This window comes from Corvus hawaiiensis, chromosome 1 (genome assembly GCF_020740725.1).
Source record: "Corvus hawaiiensis isolate bCorHaw1 chromosome 1, bCorHaw1.pri.cur, whole genome shotgun sequence".
Classification (NCBI taxonomy): domain Eukaryota; kingdom Metazoa; phylum Chordata; class Aves; order Passeriformes; family Corvidae; genus Corvus; species Corvus hawaiiensis.
This window is the reverse complement of record NC_063213.1, coordinates 59,823,681-59,841,925: the sequence shown is the minus strand read 5'-3', so window position 1 is coordinate 59,841,925 and position 18,245 is coordinate 59,823,681. Positions and strand designations below refer to the sequence as shown.

The 18,245-nt window shown below is 40.9% G+C and overlaps 1 protein-coding gene and 1 long non-coding RNA gene across 2 annotated transcripts in view; one reads left to right on the top strand and one right to left on the bottom strand.

The window, feature by feature from the left end:
• The window catches only part of CUBN (cubilin), a 143,627-nt gene that overhangs the window by 44,582 nt on the left and 80,800 nt on the right, over positions 1-18,245 (top strand). The window contains exon 28 of the mRNA XM_048306902.1: positions 12,128-12,287. Coding sequence (XP_048162859.1) covers positions 12,128-12,287 — 160 coding nt within the window. The remainder of the gene's footprint in view (positions 1-12,127; positions 12,288-18,245) is intronic.
• LOC125327458 lies at positions 547-17,954 on the bottom strand. Its single transcript, XR_007204274.1, has 3 exons — positions 17,721-17,954; positions 16,938-17,045; positions 547-1,714 (listed from the first exon to the last, which is right to left on the bottom strand). It is a non-coding gene; the product is annotated as an uncharacterized LOC125327458 (long non-coding RNA).

Below are 18,245 nucleotides of genomic sequence, written 5' to 3'. Positions count from 1 at the left end.
TAGTCATGATCACTCTATACTGTGGATTATAATCTCCTGCCTAAAATTTTGCTGTTTTGCTGGACTAATTCATCCTTCAGATCTCACCCTTGTACAGGATGCCAGCATGTAGCCCCTGTGCTCTACTTAGGTTTATGCAAAAGAGGAACTGAAATTCAGAGAAATCTTAGAAATCTTTAGAAATCTTCTTACAGCCAGGGAGAGGATGATGGAATAGTGCCTGCATTTCTGGGGATACTTACACTGGGATCTTGCAGAAGGTTCAGAAACAGACCTGCTGATGGCTTAATCTGTTCCTTCTAGATGTCCTCCCTCACTCCCTCTTCAGTACGGCAGCTTTCACAGCTCAAAATTGGTAGTAAACTGGGAAAAATTATGTTCTTCCAGCTTCTTCTCTTTGTGGCCAGGAATGGAAAGAAAGAATAGACATGTGAAGAAAATAACAAGGGAGCACTGTATTGAGAACTAACTATTAAGCCCTGGTTTGTTCTTGTGAGGAGGCTGAAAAGGAAACATTGGAGCCAAGCAGAGAGGCCAGTGCTCATCTCAAGATGCCTAAGGCCTTGACCCATGAAAAGCAGGAGCCCTGCACACAGTAGCCAGCCTGTGAGGAGCAAGAAACTTGCCAGAAGACACTATTCTAGACATAAGTCAGGGGTGGAGGAATTGTGCCAGAGGCAAGGACCTGATCCAAAGCACTTAAAAGAACAGAAATAAAACATATTGGAGAGAGTGAGGAGACAGGAGCACTCTTTGCTTAACAGTTTTTCAGTGCTTTCAATCAAAGAAAATACAGACTGAAAGAGGTACAAAAAAGAAAATACAAGGGGAAAATAGAGTCGTGGAAGTGTGTTAAGGAGGCTTTTATTTGCATTTCGTGTAACATTACTTACAAATCTTTCTCCAAATGCCATTAAGAAATACCAGTTGGAAAAGATGTTCTCATTTGGTTGTTGCATGCTGTACAAATATGTGCCATAGTGTAAAAAGAGAACAAGGCTGAACCAGCCAGGGAATTGAATAGTGTTTGCTCCCACCCTGCATCTTGCGAAAGGGGAACATATTGGCAAGGCTGGGAGTGTGCTGTGGTGTAGGGGAAAGGGGGAATCATCTGGGCCAAGTATATAGCTCACTTTCTAAGCAGATTTCAGATATTTGGGACTTTTCTGTTTGAAATCCATGTGGAGTCTGACACCGCTGCAAATTGGAAAAGATGGATCATTAAAAGAAACCTCATAGCCATTCAGCTAAAATAAATTACTTTTCTGTCACGTTAGTTTTGAGATTCCTTCATTGCAGCGAGGTCTAAAAGGGGCAGATCTGATGCTTTTGCTGAGTATAACAGAGACATAAACCTGTTCACTGTAGTCTAAGTAGGTGATGCAGGGACCATACACCAGAGTCCCTCACTGTTTTCTTGAAGGAAATGGGAAGCTGCTGGTCAGACACTTTCCATGTAGAGCTGTGCTCATAAACCAGAGTGGCCACTGGTGCTGATCAAGTGCTCTTTTCCCTGGGAGCTTTTAAGTTTCCGTTCTTCCATCTCCTTTTGCGTTTGTGCAGCAGCTCTTCCACCTCAGGCCCTTACAGCAGACAGCAACACTCTCTTTGTCTTCTTAGATCTGTGGTAGCTCTGACAGTAGCTGCATGCTGCTCTGTGACAGCTGGCAGATGGCAGGCTTGGTGACAATATTTCCTCCTGCTTGCTGGGAGGCTGGGGACAGGAGGGACAAGAGTTAGCTGTTAGGCTGGATTAGGTGATGATCACAGTTGTAGTGGCAGAAGAGTAAGGAAAACTGGTATATGATGCAAAAGGTGAAGACTAAATGTTACAGAGGTATTATTGTAGACACATGACCTGCCTTAAACCACAATCAAGAAATGGCAGTTGCAAAAAACGCAAAAGTAGTAGAGCTGCTTTTAAAAGTTAGTGTGAGAAACAGATTTATGGACATGTGGACATATTTTTATAATCTCAAACTAAAGCTCTAGTTTTTTTGAAATCTTTCTGAATTATGAAGGGGAATATCATGATGCTTGGTGGGGTGGGGACAGCTAGACTGAGCAAGCTGTTTTCCTGAGTACTGCTGGACACAATGGTTTTGATCACAGTCTTCATACTGGAAAAGGGTCTGTTCTTCAGCTTTGTGTTTAATTATGACTGACATTCTGACCCAAACCCACATAAGAAGAGCATTTTGCCTCATGACTGATTCAGTCAGATATACACAGTTAATTTGCTATTTGCTCCCTGGCTTAATCTACATATGAGTCAGAAGTTATATATGTAATGTCAAAACCAAAAATTTCTACACACGGGTATTCTTAGTGATTTTCAGTTACCAAAGATATATCATGCCATAACCATTTCACATTAAGGACAGGAAAAATATGGTCATGTCCAGTGAGTACGAGTAAGTACAAGTACAGTGCATGGCTGTCCCCGACTGAAATTCAATCACAGCTGTACAATGAGAAGTCTGCTGTGTATTGTGTAACCTATTTCCTTTTCTCCTTTGATCATGGGATGTTTCTTGTCAGCCAGGCCACCGTTCCACCAGCTGGCTGGTGTTACTCATGGTGAGCAGCATTCTCTCTCTGCAGGGAGCATTGGGTGGCTCCAGCTTGGTCTGGTCTGAGCAGGGCCTGCATCTCCACCACTTTAGCATATACAACTATATACAACCTGTGTCAAGTAGGAAGGAAAAAACTCTGTTCTTCTGAATTTGTGGCAATTCTCTGCCTCTGTGTGTAGGTGCCAGAAACTGAGAAGGGGCAATGTGGGAGGGAGGCAAAACTGCAGTTTTTTATAATGTCAGTGTCTAGCATGAATTTCATATGAGCACTTTACCAGCAAATGAGCACTGTGCAGTGTTTCATGTCCTGTCAGAGGATGTTGGCTCATTGCAAGTAAGGCTCATAGGATGTGTGACACTTCGGAAGGAGTTTTGCAGAGAAGTTGCAAGAATATGAGATGAATTGCTTCTGATAAAGACATGTACAGAAGTGACAATAAGAAGATACAAGGCACATCAAATAGCAGATTGTTTACTGGTGATGCTACACCAAGTGTAATTAGACTGGATAGTCTTTAAGTTACATTGTTTGCTATGCCTTGGCTTAATAACCTGACATTAGTCTTTCTAGAGGAGTCATGGGGCTGTAACTGGTGAGATAATGCAGACAATGACATAAAAATATCATTCTTTACTCTACATTCATCAGATTATTAGCTGAACAAGCGTATATTTAACTCCCTATCCCTAATGATGAATTACCTTCTTATTTGGTATGGCAGAACATAATCTCTGGGGAGGCAAAGTAAGGAGAATGTCATGTCTTTGACCTGAAGATCAGAGTCCTGCAGTAGAACTGAAATATATTCCTTCTTTACATAAGAAAAATATTATTTGAAAACCACTAATCATTCTATCTTTCAGTGACAATCTCCCTCTTTGTTCTTCTGCTCAGAAAGTACTATTGTCCTTTGATGTCCAGTCTATTTAGCATCTGCTTTTATTAAGTACAGGGATGTGGTGGTTTAGAAATGGTATTCTCCACGTTAGTACTTCCACTAAAGCCATGAGCTGCTCCCCTTTCCCTCTCCAATTGAAGGCACATAAGGCAAAGGTCAAGGGTTGAGATAAGAAAATTAACAATAAGAGCAACAATATTAATGACAGAGAGTATAAGAGAAAAAATTATTCATACAGGCAAAAAAACCGCTCAAACTATAATAGACAATACCAGACAGCTCCCCCTGCCAGGTTTTCCAGGCCAGAAGGAGACCCTTCTTGCTGGCCCTGTCCCCTGCCCTGGCAATGAAGTGAGGTAGTAGTACAGAATAACCCATGTGTCCTGGCCATGCCCCCTCTCACCTACTGCAAAAAATTAACCCTGTCCTGGACAGAACCAGGACAAGGGAAGACCTTGCCCAGCCTTTTGCAGGATGCCAGCAGCCTGATAAGCAGATAGCAAAATTTTGTCAGGCAGCATGACAAGCTTTAGAGCTCTCTGTCTGAGTTTCACCCCTTTGGTCTGTGCATCTACTGTCAATGATGGAATTATCATTGGGTTAATGCAAAAGAACATCTTGTGAGAGCAAATAACTGTCTGATAACAAAAAATGCCTTTTTTCTGCTGCAGGCCAGGACAGAGTTCCACTTTGGACTAGAGCACTGCCTTACTTGTTTACTGTCAGTGTATTTAAGCAGCCCAGACCCTTTCAGCAATTAGGCTCAAAGTGATTAAAATACCATTGCATGATTATATGAGGAATATTATCAAATGAATAGAGGAATTAATGTGGCATCTGCTCCTGCGAACTGTTTCATTTCCTTCTGGTGGTAACAGGATATGTCTTTTTTTTCCCCCTTTCTTAAACCACAGTAGCATTCCAGGGATGTGCCATAATATCCTTTTTCTCCATCTGGGAATACTGCATTAGATAATTCTCACTCACACTCATCTGGTCATCCTCTTTTTTTATTAGCTTAACACAAAAATATCTTACCCTGTTTCTAGTTTTACTCCCTCTTACAATTAGCAAATATGCTTGAACTTTATTAGGAGATTACCATTATTACATTTTATTTATGAGTGTGTCTTTCTAAAGTGCTGCAGGAATTCTTCAAGCACAGGGAATGGCTTTTCTTATGGCCATGCATTGATTTACAAAATGTCACTGCTGGAGAAGCAGATGATGTATGAAATATACCCACCCAGGTCCTGCACATAGACATCAAATCATAGCCTGCTGGCCAGGCTGCAGTGGTATCCAGTAACTTATTATCATGCAAGCTGGCAGCACACCAGCACATCCCTGAATTCCTTCAGGGGGTTATGGGCCTCCACTAGAAATCCTTCAGTGTAAGACTGTAAGAATGAAAGTCACAATTCTCCTCAGATTTCTGTGTCAGACTTCACCATTGGTATACAATCAAATCTTAGCCCATGCACCGATTTTCAATGAGAGACCTGAGAGTGTCAGGTCAAAAAGCTGCCCACCCTAAACAAGACTGGCTCAGGGCTCAGATATTTTGTTTTTCTAATTGCCTGCATTGCCAGAATCAAATTATACTTTGGCTTTGCTATTTGCTATTTGAAAGGTTACAAATGCACACAAAACCCTCAACCCCTCGCAACAGCTAAATTTGTAGGGATGTGAGGGTTGCCTGGTGCCTACAGAAACCTCAGATGACAAGAAGCACGAGTGAAGTCAGCACAGACTCCTCTTTTGGACTCAAAATGAGTCAGACGTTTGTGGACTTGGCGTTTTCCACACCCTGCCAGCTCACAGCAATGTGACTTAGCCTGTTCCTTCAGAAACAAGCATGGTACAATGAAATGACTGTGAAATACCACCACATGATGGTAGTGTGCATGCCCCTTGTTGGATAGAGAATATTTGGGACTCATCTAGCTGCATCTGGATTCTTGTTTCCTTGGTTCTTCTTCTGTATTCCAGATTTTGCTGGAAAGCCTGGCCATTATCTGTGAGACTGTCTGGTTATCACACTCAGCACAGATGTTGCAATAAAAAAATTACATTGTGGCTGGAGAAAATCCATTTAAATCAGTCAAAGCTTTCCCTCATCAAAGGGAAGACCCCAGACAGCACAGCAAAAACCACGCTGGATTTTGAAGAAGGTCGTGTGCACCCCCTGCATTGTTCCCATAAGCAAGCCTGAAAGCCTAAGAGGCAGGAATATTTCCCTTTTCTTCTGTCTCCATTTGCTGAGACCAAGCCGCAACTCTCTGTAGTGTCCGTAGATACGCATGATGCAAGTTTTCTCAGATAAGGGGGAACTTCCAGAGCCCTTCCTGCCCTCTCTGGTCCCTTATAGTGTCAGTGTGATGTTCCTTCCACTTACAGTTCAGTTCATCTGGGCTGGCAAAGCACAGGAGGAGTAGCACAGCCCTGGGCTCCAGTCAGCAGCACTGCAAACTGCTCAGACCACCCTGGGCTTTTCAGAGCAGGCATACTGCTCCATCCCCCGATTGCTGTGTCCTTAGGCCCAGCCCTCCCTCTGTAAGGAGCTTTTCCTGCAACAACAGCTTTCTGCTGAAGACTAACTTTGGAAACATTGTCCCAAGCTCAAAAGCAGTCCTGTTCCCTCCACGATGAGTGGATTCTCGCTGCAGAGGACCCGCCTCAATTTCTGAGCTTTGAGGAAAGCAGGCACTCTACCAAAATAGCAACAGCCTCGTCACCAGGAACGTGATCCCACTGCCGCAAAGGCGTGGATCCCCAGGCACTCCCTTGGTCAGCAGAGACACTTTGGGGACCCATGTGGATTCTGCCCACCACAGCATGCAGATTAGGAGGAGGTACTTTCCCGATACAGCTTTGGAGATTTAGAATGGCATGCTGAACAAATAAGGTTTTGAGTGCAGATCTTGGGATGTACCGACTAGGTGAATGTCTCCTAGGCATTCCTCTCTTTAGCAACAATTATTCCCTACTCCTATATTTAAAACAATTTTAAAATTTAATCCAAAGATACACCCTGCATTTCTTACATTCTTATAATTCATTCATCGCTAATGAAAAATACTGGTTTCATATAATTTGAAGAAATAAACCTTCCCTAGAAAGACAGGAATGAGCAGATATGACTCTAGTTAAAAATCTTTAAGAAGGAAGTAAGTGGTAATTTAAGAGGGGGGAAACTGTTTTAAAAAATATCATTCCAATAATGTGGACTTCAGCATTGCTTGAAATTTTCAAAGGGCTCTGAGTATTTCAGGCTCAGGTTACAAGACAAAACATAGAGTCAGATAAAAGTCTTATTATTAACAAACTAGACATTTATTTATTTCCAAATGCTAGATAAATCCCAGCAAGATTAACTGGTATGCCTACATGTCTAAGTGATGCCTGATGTCAAATTCCATTGTACTGTGGAATAAAATGGTTCATTAGTGAAAATATGTCAGTGTGCAGAGACAAGAAAGTTGCCTGTGGTGATCAGAGCAAGGACTTTTATCACAGTCATCTAGGCCATAAACATATTTAAATAATCATATTAAAATATTAATTAGAATGAGTTCTTTAGGAGGGCCTTTTTTCTAGTGGCAGTTGCAAGCTTTTCTCATCATCCAAGCACAAACATAACCTTGTTTTGTTCTCCTGTTTGTGCAGAAGTGTCAAGGCTCCATGCAGTCAGTCTGTCAAAGTCTTAAGCTGCCTTTGTTTCTGTGAAACAATGTCATTGTGGTGCTCAGCTAGCACACTGGGCCACATCCTGGAGCTTTAATTTGTTTGGTTTTTCCCTCTGGCTGACAGACCTGAGCATTCTTAAGTTTGCACTCTATCCGTCCTGGAAGGAAGTATGTTGCTTGGAAATTAATTATTTTTGTTTGTGTTAATTCTTGTTTTAACCATTAATGGTAATAATCTCTCTTTGGAGTGCATTCTGTTGCTTGGATGAGGACTATATTGTCTGGTTTTTGCTTCTTTTTGTTTTCTGGTAATATATTTGTTGCAATGCCATGAAAATTTCCTTTCCAAAATTTCCCTTCCTTTCATTTCCTTTCAGGAAGAGCTATTCAGAAACCTGTAATCAGTGACTCTGGTGTTTAGATCCAAACAATCCCATATCAGCTTTCCCACTTCTAAGAGGAAAGCGATATTTGCGTGTGTCAGCCTAGAGGCTCTGACCATGGGTGGGACACTCACAGCTTTGTTGGTCTGATCCAAGGCAACGCCTCCTTTCCTGAGTTCTGCAAATACAGCCCAGGACTCTTGCTGCTGGTCCCTGTATAAAGGTTTTCTGACAGCAAACAGTTTGTTTCAAGACTCAGTTGGAGACAATTATTGATATAATTTCTCATTATTATGATGAATTCATGACATCTGATGACAGAATTTTTTACAGTACATTAAAATGCTGGTATTCATAGGATAGATTTTCCCCTCGTATAACACTGAAAGTTTGTTTTTGAAGACTATCACCTCTTGATCAAGCCTATGTGTTATGATGAACCAATGTATACAAGCAGCTTTTTTCCAGAGCTGATTAGGCATGGGCTTTTCCTCTGTAATATTTTTCCTGATGAAAGAAACCCCATGCCTTTTCATAGAAATAAAGTTGTCAAAGAGAAAACTGGTATTTTGCCCTAACACTCCCCCCACCTCCACCCCCCCAGTTTTCTGTCAGAAAAACTGAACAGGTGGAGTCTCACTGCCAATCTGAAAGGCTCACTTTGCAAGACGAAATAAGCTTGACAAGGCGCTTGGCTAGAAAATTGTCCCTACCTCGAGTATGTCCGAATAAATCACATTCAAACTTTATTACCTCACTTTTTCTAGATCTTTATTTCTTCCAAGCAGAGGAAGAAATTTAATTTTCCAGTCAGCTCAGCCCCTGAGCCCCTGCTCCAGTTCTGGCAATGAGCTTTTCTGTGACACAGGTCATGCCCTTTTGCTTTGCTCTTCCAAAGAGAAGTGAACAGCTGTGGCCTCCAGGGCATCATTATTGGTGTTGGTGACATATTTCCAGGCTGAAGAGTCAGAAAAGCCAAAATGTAATGCTGGTGACCATGGTGTCCCCCCTGGGAAAGCTACCCAAGCCAAACCCTTCCTGCAGCTTTTCCTAGTCCTGCTTTCCCAGCCCCATTCTAATGTACAGCAAAAGGTTTTCAGCTGCCACTTCACTGCAGGGCAGTCACACAGCTTGATTCATCCCTTAGAGAGCTGGCACCTCCCCTTTTTACCTTCGTGTCAACTTATGTACTTGCTCCTAGGCAGCCTGGTAAAGAATTTCTTCTAACAGTTATTGAGCCCACGCCTAATAAATAATTCATCTGAACATAGTACAGCCCCACCTGGGCCCAGTGCTGGGGTGCAGGCCAATGAAACGGAGCGTTCTGCTTGCTGCTGGGCAATTGCTTTGGCTAAAAAAGAGAGGCTAAGGATCTGAACGTGTGTTTGCATGTTCTGCCTGTTGAATTGTCTGCCAAAATCATTATGAAGTGCTTGGATTTTCTGGTGGAGGCTAAAAGGTCTGAGCAAATAAATATATTACAAAACCAATATACACACAGAAGGGGAACAGGCACTTTCTTCCCAATGGGGAGCTGGAAGGGAGGCAAATCTCCAGTTACTGGAGTCAATATGGTACAGGACTGACTAATACACTGTCCCAAAATCCAATTGTCTTGCACAATCATAAGGAGTATCTTGCCTCATATAGCCTACAGAGGACCCTTACCTCGATTTGCAGCAGTTTAAGATAACACAGCTGACAAAGCAGGACCTTACACAAGAAACACTATCTCAAGAGATCAGAAGAGAAATTGTGGCTCATGAGAGCTGTGTTCAGCTTCAGTTTCACTTGCCTGTGTTTGTATCAGAGCAAAAGGTGGTTTGAGAAGTTCAAAATGCCCTGTGAAAACACACAGCTGTTCCCTTCATTTAGAAATGAGAGACAGCTCAAAAAAAACAGGCTGTAATTCTAGCAGTCGTGGTTCTGCCTCTCTCAATGAGTTACAGCTGGCCAGGCACTCAAATTCCCTGCGAAATGCTGCTCTGAACTCAAACCCACAGGGTAGCACGGCATGAAGGGATTGCCATAGTAACCATTCTTTGTGTCTAGCAAAACTGATGGACTGTTTTCAGAGGAAATGACATACAAATGTGGCATTCTCTGTCTTAGATAAAAATAATACTCCCTTGATGAATCAAATTGCAGGAGACACATGAAGCTTTTTTGTTGTTGTTTGGATTTGGAAGTTTCTAGGTATGGCTTAGTCCATAGTTCTTTAGAATGGGTTTTCATTTGTAATCACTAGAGCTAATGGCAGATTGTGAATATGTATCTTGACATAGTTTTAGCTACTATTCAGAGTACAGATGCATGATCTCCACATTGATTCATTCTTCACCATTCATATTTTTCTGATGTAAGATTTCTATGGCTTGAAGCCACAGAAATATGGGTAGTATATACCACAAAGTTGTCAAAGGAAATACTATTAAAAAATCTGATTGGATCTGACTTTATTTCATTTTACTGAACTTATGTCTTGAAAGAATGTGTTATTTTCAAACACATCTGATCACTATCAGCAATGTGTCTGCAATTAGAAACTTCTAATCTTTTCTGATTTCACCAAGAGAAATCATACCAAATAGAGTGATATTTCTCAAGTTGCAATACGCTTACCTTATTTTGAGCCTTTAATTGTATTAGATTCATGGTCACCAGTCATGAAATAGGCCATGGAATATTAGAGCATAGAATTATTCCTGCAATTTGCCCCTAACTTCTGGCAGAACTAACTCCAATTTTTTTTTTTTTTTTTATTAAAAAAACCCAAACATTTAAACTGGACTGTCTGCTAGAGGATTTGAAACCACTTGAGTTGATTTCTTGGACCCAACTATGTTTTAAATGAATAACAAGATTTCTGAAGATTCTGCAAGACAAGCATCTTAAACAGAAAGGCTGAGGGTTTAATTACTTATTCCCATATGTGAGTCCGCCAGAAAATGTGTGCAAAAGTTATTAGCTAGCATGGTTAATCAATATCTGTTGTAATGTCCTACTTCCATAGTATGAGTTACAGAGTACTGAATGTAGCAGAATTCTTAGTGGAATCAAAGATACTTGGAAAAGACATTTGAATAGAGAGCAAAGATAAATAAACCTTTGCTGTCTTTCTAGAGATCATAGATTTTATTCTTTGCATGGAGAGAATTTTATGGTGATGGCTTCAGAACAGAGAAAAGTTTTTGTTGAAATTCTGAAAGGAAGCATGCAAAAATGCACAATGAGAACGTTCAGACATGGTTTCTGTGCCAGTAATTTGCTGGGTTGTGCTAGGAAGATATGCTTTGTGATTCAGAAGATCAGATGAACTGTCGCAAAGTGATAATAAAGGACCAGGGTTGCTGTTTTTCTAAACTTTAAGAATCATAGTAACCAAGGTAGAAATAATAAAGCAAGTAATACCTTGAAAATAACCAGCAATCTGATATTGTAAATCAAAGGCAATTTAACTAAAATATCTTATTTTTACTAGCTTAGCAAAAATTACATTCCTCACACCTGAAAAATGACACTGAGGCATGGGGTATTTGGTGAGAACACAGAGTATGTTCAGTGTGATTTGCTGGATTTGAAAAAAGTTACAAAACTAGAATTTGAAAGACCATTTAAACCTGTCTGGAGACAACAAATGTAAAGAAGATTAAAAGCTCTAAGCATCTACTATCACCCATCAAAATATGTATTAAGTGTTTTCATTTACCTGTGAGTATATGACTACCTTCAAACATCATTTAAATATTTAAATACAGAAATATTTCCCTAGCATTTTGTTGTTTTGATTGTTTGGTGGATTTAGGGGTTTTTTAAGAGTGGCAATGTTTTAAGTGTGGAATGGAGGATTTCTCATCTGTATTTGGAGAACAGAAAGATTTTCAGGCTGGCTACATCTGACAACACACTGATTGTCAAAATACCAGCACGTAGAGTATAACAAGGAAATAAAATTCAGAAGCATGGCTCAGTCCAGTTTTCCTCCAAAGCAAGACTCTAGCATGAGATTATGAAACCACAAATAAACAGATATGGAATTCCCTTGTGTTTTTGAAGATTTTCTTCTGGTTTTCTGTTTGTCCTCACTAATTTGGGAGGCCATTGTGATCGTTTTCTCCATCAGAAGCCCAGGCAGTCCTCATATCACTTGAGTGCAGTCTTAAAGAGATGAAGATGTAAACAGAGATGTCACCAAGGGGTTTGGAGGCACTGAGCACCTTAGATGCATGGGCAAATCAGACCCATGACGTCCTCTTTTTCTTTCTATTTCAGTTCATTGCCACTTGCCTTTTATCTTCTTCCCCAGCAACCCCCAATACACACCAAAACAGAAACAGCAAACCCTTCCTACTGCACACAGTGTGCAGCCAGGTTTAAAGACATAGTGGCATTTTATTTACTGATTATTTTACCCAAATCTTTCCACAGTCCACAGGCTCATATTGCTGTGCAAGGGTGGCCAGTGGGAGAAGTGTCACTGCTTTCTTTTTCTCAGCCTTTACAAAACATTAAGAACTGGGGAGCTGCTAAATTGGGGAGCTTCTTTTTACTCACTAGCATTTTTTTTTATTTCATTTCAGCTCTATGATGGGCCTGATGCACAATCCACCCTGATAGGCACTTTCTGTGGACAATCTCTTCCACTTGCAGGGAGCACTACAGGGGCCAGCCTTCATGTGGAGTTTTACTCTGATGGACTGAATGCTAGAAGTGGGTTCCAGATGCTATGGCATAGTAACGGTAAGTTAGCCAGGTTTCCTCTGGGAAAGTAGGTTTCCTTCCCCGTATGGGTAATGGACTCCCAGCTTATGGCATTCTATGTTATCTAAATAGAAATAACCCATTACAGCTCTAAATCCACTGCATTTCCTTATAATTCTTCACATACTTTCCCAGTGGATGTTTCTGCACATGGACACCATCAAAGATCAGCTGATTGCAGACTGAGAGCTGTCAGTGAAATATGCTTTCATTTCCAGGAGTAGGCACAGTGATGAGGGGCGTATCCAGAATTTCTGTACTGAACAGGAGATAGATGCTCTTATAGGTAATTACGAGTGACTTGGGCTTTCTAATGGGAACATTCAGCCCTCAGTTTTTCCCACTTCTGTAGACTTCTGTTTTCTGTGCAGGCTTCTCTCTAGTTTAATTTAGTGGTACTTGTTTTCTTCAGTAGTGTCCACTTCCAGCTGCCCCCGTCCCATTTCTCTGCGTGAAATAACATTGGCCAGGATGTGCTTTGGGTGTTTGTTCTCTTGTTCTTGAATGTCATGAAAACTGTCACAGGCCTTATTAAACAGGCAAGCATGCACACCAACTATAAACAAATCTCTTAAGGATTGTACAGCTGCAAACTATGTTTGCAGTTTCTTCCTAAGTAAGGCTACAAATGTAATATTTTTACTCTGCTTATTTAACAAGATTAAATTGTGTGCCATTGTACATCCCATCAAAGGGGTTCCAACCTTGAGAATAATTAAATTGCCCTAGTTGCCCTGTCTGTCTAATCAGCCTGCAGCATTCAGGTTTGACAGCATCGTGAAGCAGCTAAGTGGGCTGCAGAGGCACCCTTGTGGGTTGCTGAGGTGTAAGGCATGCTGCACACGGTTTGAATGGAAGCTCCTTGCACCCACCACGGACAGCTGGAGCTTGCTGGCTCTGCTGGCTGCACAGAGGTGCCTTGCATTCAGCAGGGTGAATGCAGGAGCGTTTCTGGGTAGGGGAGGGACACACGCAAGGAGTGGGATGTGTAGCAGGAGCCAGCAGGGGAAGGGCTGCAGCACAAAGGTACCTTCTTGTGCTTTGGGGTGACGTCAGTCTGGAGCTGCACAAAAGAAGAAAAAGTGGAGGCTTTTATGCACAGCCAGATGACATCAGTTCCATACAGTAGCCATGGTGCTGGGTTAACTTGCTTTTCTAAAGCTCTGAAAGCTTTCCAGAATCCGCCTGCATGGTAAACACTCTTGTGCTTTCCCTCCTTTCCCACCCCTCTGCAGCCCTTTTTTGCACTGACATTCAGTTCTGTCAGATGGCACTGCCCTTCTGTTAATTCCTGGACACTAAACTCCACCCTAATGCCGCACAGGGCCCAGACTGCTAATGTGGGACTGTCTAAGCAGCAGACCAGGATCTCTGGGATCAGATAGGCCTGGCTCTTAGGGAATGTCATTGCTGGCTCAGAACATCACAGCTGTGACTTCTGACAGCTTGCAACATGAGTGCAAGCTCCTCCAGAGCTGACCACAGTTGTCATATTTTTGTTCCTTACAGAAATTTCCTCTTTTTTTCTCCATTGGTGTCATGCACAAATGCAGCTATTCCTCTTACTCTTGGTGGCTACATTGTCTGTTGCCCTAGAGTGGATAAAATTAGTGGTCAGGGTACTATATTTACCTCTCCCTTCTGAAAATCTTTCAAGTACATTAAAAAAATTCACTGGAAAAAGTCTCCTTATCTAGGGGAACTAATCAGGAGATGCAGCCTTTGAGTTGGGTATTTCAGAGTGAAGCATTTGGATGTTTCTTCCCTGAGGGAAAATCCCTAGGGAAATCTACACCCAGATCTGGTAACATCTCACCTGACAAGAAAATAACAGAGCTACATATATTGCTGAGAGAAGAGCTTTTATTTCTGCTCAAGTGACAAATGTGTGCTCTAGAGTTCAAGCTGCTGTGAACTATTTCTCAGGCTGTCCATGTGCTCCTTAACTGGCAGTTGTGAAGCCTCTATGAGATATATATTAAGGACATTCATGTATTTTGATGGTAAAGAGAGCAGCACTTATATTTGCCATGTGCCTAATACAGTTTGCTTCAGACACTCTTCCCAGCAGCTTTTTCACAGTTGTGAGGTGGTCAAAAAAAGACAAAAGCTTACCTCACTGATAGCTGATTTGAGTAGCCCCTCCTGCCACAAATGAAACAAAACTGTTTTGATTTAAAACATTTGCATCTGATCTTTCCAGCTGTTCAGGAAACCCGCTCTAAAAAGTGATTTCTTTGAAAACCTGTAGGCTTTCACAAAGACAGAATTAGTAACTGATCTTAGGAGAATGCTGTTATTTATGCTTAAAAGTGTCCTATGTAATTTTAACTTGGATAGAAAGCTCTAGTGCAGATAAGTAAATTTAAAAACTATTGTGGTTCTGAAATAACATTGTTCATCTAAGGGGCTTTCATTGATGAGGATGGATTTAGAATTGATTTGGCTAAATCACTAATGTTTTCTTCAGCAGTCAAGGCCTTAAGAGGATTATTTACCGGTGGAAAACTTGAATCTGCAAGGTTCTTATTCTACTTTCACTCTGTTTTAGGAAGCTTAATATAAGCAAATATATATGGGGGCATATATTGGCCCTTTGAGAAAGAACAAACTTGTGGTAACAGTCTGGATATTGCAATGATGCAATGCCAATCAAATTGCTTTCCTTGAAAAAAATTCGGGAGGCCAAGAGGGCAAAGGTCTCTCAGTGCAAAATTACACCAGTGACAACTGTCATATCTGAGAAGACACATAAATATATGTCCCTGGACCCATCACTTACCTTATTAAGCAATGTGCATGTAGGGGCTCACTGCTTTATATATACATCTGCCTTTCATTGGGAGCTCACTCATTTGTCTGCTTGACTGTCAATAGAGCTTATAAATTTAATTGTCTCTTCTCAGCATTGTCCAAATTTGCACCCACTATTCTGCTTTCCATTTCACATTGTCAGTGTATGTGTCAGGTCAAATGTTAAATGGTTTGATAGTTCTTCAGAGAAGCACTACAGAAACAGAGGTTAGATGAAGGTGCAGAAGCCATTCACTGCAAACATTTGTCACGCATCCATTAGGATTGCTGAAGAGAATATCACACTGCAGGTCAGCAAAGGAGCTGAGGTCCACATTTTCTAAGCCTGAATCATATCCCTGTTGTTGATTTCTTGTGTAACCTTTGACAAATTGCCATTTGTTCAGTTTCCAAAAATGACTATTCCTTTTCAGTGTCTTTCTGTCAAATTAAGTCTAAGGATGAACAGGCTCTGATATTAATAAATCAAAAAGCAGAAAAAACCCAAAACAGTATCTCACTTGAATTTTTGCTCTCTTGCATAAACCCTTATCACATAAATTATTCTACTTCAGCCATTGGACAATATTCTATAACCAAACCTACCCAAGAGAGCAAAAGTTTTCAGAATCAAATCCAAATTACACTTCATGCAAGTATTATTGTAGCACAGGCAAATGTTTATAAGTACATGCTCCTTGCAGTTAGAGTCAGTTTACACTTACTGAAATGTTTCACCATGAGTACCACAACTGGAAAACTCTGTATCCTTTCATTTCCCCAACTTTGATTTTACAGGAACAGTGCCAGTTCACTTTAACCCTTATGGGTGGGATTTTTCTAGCATGTGGCTAAAACATACCCATGAATAAATCTGAAAACCCTGCAAATAATAGAGTTTTCCACAGATTACAACATTTCTGTTCAGCTATAATTATTTCTGAGAATTGGGATTCTTCTTTGGTTAATGAACACCATCTGCTAACCAGACAGGCAGTAATATGGAAAGATCTGTAAATCATCCCTTGCACAATCTTCAATGAATACGTAGATTTTGGTCAGAGGAAAGCAAAACCACCAAATATATGTTTCCTAAGTTTTCTGTTTGTTGTCTGATTTCCTAGCAACTAACACCAGAGTAGGTAGTAGTTTTCAGCATTTTTCAAGGGAATTCCAGAACCTTTACACTACTAAAAGAGTATCTTCCCTTTCTTTTTTTTTTCGCTGTTTAACTGCAGGGCTGGAATGTCAAAAATTACTGCAAGGAGGTTGTAACAAACTGGTCATATGCTGTATGCAGTTCAGCTGCAAGAAACTTTTCCACAGTGCAGCTGTTTGCATTTCACAGCACACAGCAAGACCATGTATTTCTGTGCTGAGAAAAATCTTTTAAAGATGTTTCACTAGGAGCAGAATGGCTTGGTATTATTCACTGTTTTTTCAGTGAGAGCTGAAGTAATGCAGCAACTTATAGGTTCTACTTTTGCATTTTTATTTATCCCTAGAGACCAAATTTTTTTACTTCGTTGCTGTAAACAGCACAAATTCCATTTATTTGAATAGAATCAAACTTTTATTTGATGTTTGCAGACAAATACAAACATTGGGAGAAGGTTTGTATTCATGTAATTAATTATTCTTTTAAGGTTGTAATCAAAGTTTTGTAAGCATTTCAAAAAGTTTATTATTTGAGTTTTCTCATTTGGGTGTTATAATACAGCCACTGAGTTTAAATTTGGAACATTTGTTTTAATCTCATAAGTATTTATGTAAATATGTTTTAAAAATCAACTAGCATCTATACTTTCAGAAAAGCACAACAGAATTGATTCTTACCTCATTCTTATTAAGAGCAGAAACATCCTGCATAGACTTCCTGGCAGCTGGCCAGAGAGTTCAGAGATACTGCTTCTGCTCTGATGTGGAGGTTTCTAGTGGCATATGCTGGTCAGTCAAAAGAATTCAGATGTGAAGTTCACATATTTGCAAAGATCACTGAGTTCTTTTTTCATCTATTAGTCAGTGAATGCTTAGGCATAAACTCAAGTAACTCTGATCTGTTTGCAAACAACTTATAAGAAATGAATCTCAGAGACCTAAGCTTTACCTCCATTTTACTGGCAGACTTAAAAAGAATCACTCAAAAAAAAAAAAAAAAACCAAAAAAAAAACCCCAGCCTTTTCTGGGAACATTTTAGTTGGAAGAAAAGAAATGGGACATTAAAAACAGTTTGACCTTCTTACTCATGTGCTGCCAGAGAATGTTGATTGAGCTCAGAGGAAATATAAACCTCTCTGGAGAGGGAGTGTGTGTAATCTGAATGCTACCTGCAAGGGTTGCATGGAAGAAAGGTCTGTGCCTCAAAGAAGAGCACACAAGCTTTCCACTCCTCTGAGCCATTTTGGGTTTAAATAAAAAACGTCTTTTGTGGCTAGCAGGAAATTCTCAGTTGGAGAAGCTGAGTCATAACTGCCTGTTAAGTTTTAAAATGTTCCCAGCTTTCTTCAGGCTGAGATAAATAGCAATTGGCTTTGTTCTCTCCTGCTGAAATTCCCCTGCTCCCTGTTCCCACCCCCTCAGGGGCCGAGACATGAAGTCTGTTTGTTGAGATATCTTACTGTTTCCCAAGCTGGCGAAGCGGCTTTTCCTCCTGAGGTCTGTCCTTAGTGGCTGTGTAATTCCAGCTGCTGAGGGGAGAGAAAGTCTGCAAATTCCACTGTAAGGCTTCCCCGACGACGACACCTATTTTTCTCCAGTTGTAAAACCTCAACGACCTGGTTTCTTTAGATGAAAAACTGGCCATTTTCTAATGGCACTGGCAAAAAAAAGGGATGGTGCTTTACATAGAAGCTTTCTTCCTCTCCATCCCACTGATGAAATGTTCATGGATATCCAAGTTTCAGGGGCTTAAGATTTACCCGTGCTGGCAGCCTCAGGGAAGGAAGTGCCCTGCCTTTTTCTCCATAGGGATTGAAGGCAGGATTGGTTTAAAGTACACTTAAAAGCTTCTTTAGCTCCTAGATTGAGATGCCCAGTAGCTTGACAATGTAGCTTTGTGACTGCAGGGCAAGCCACCTCCAGCTGCATCGTGTGCAGCAGGGTGGGGAAAGGGAGAAGAGTTAACCCTGTGCCAATTCACCTGT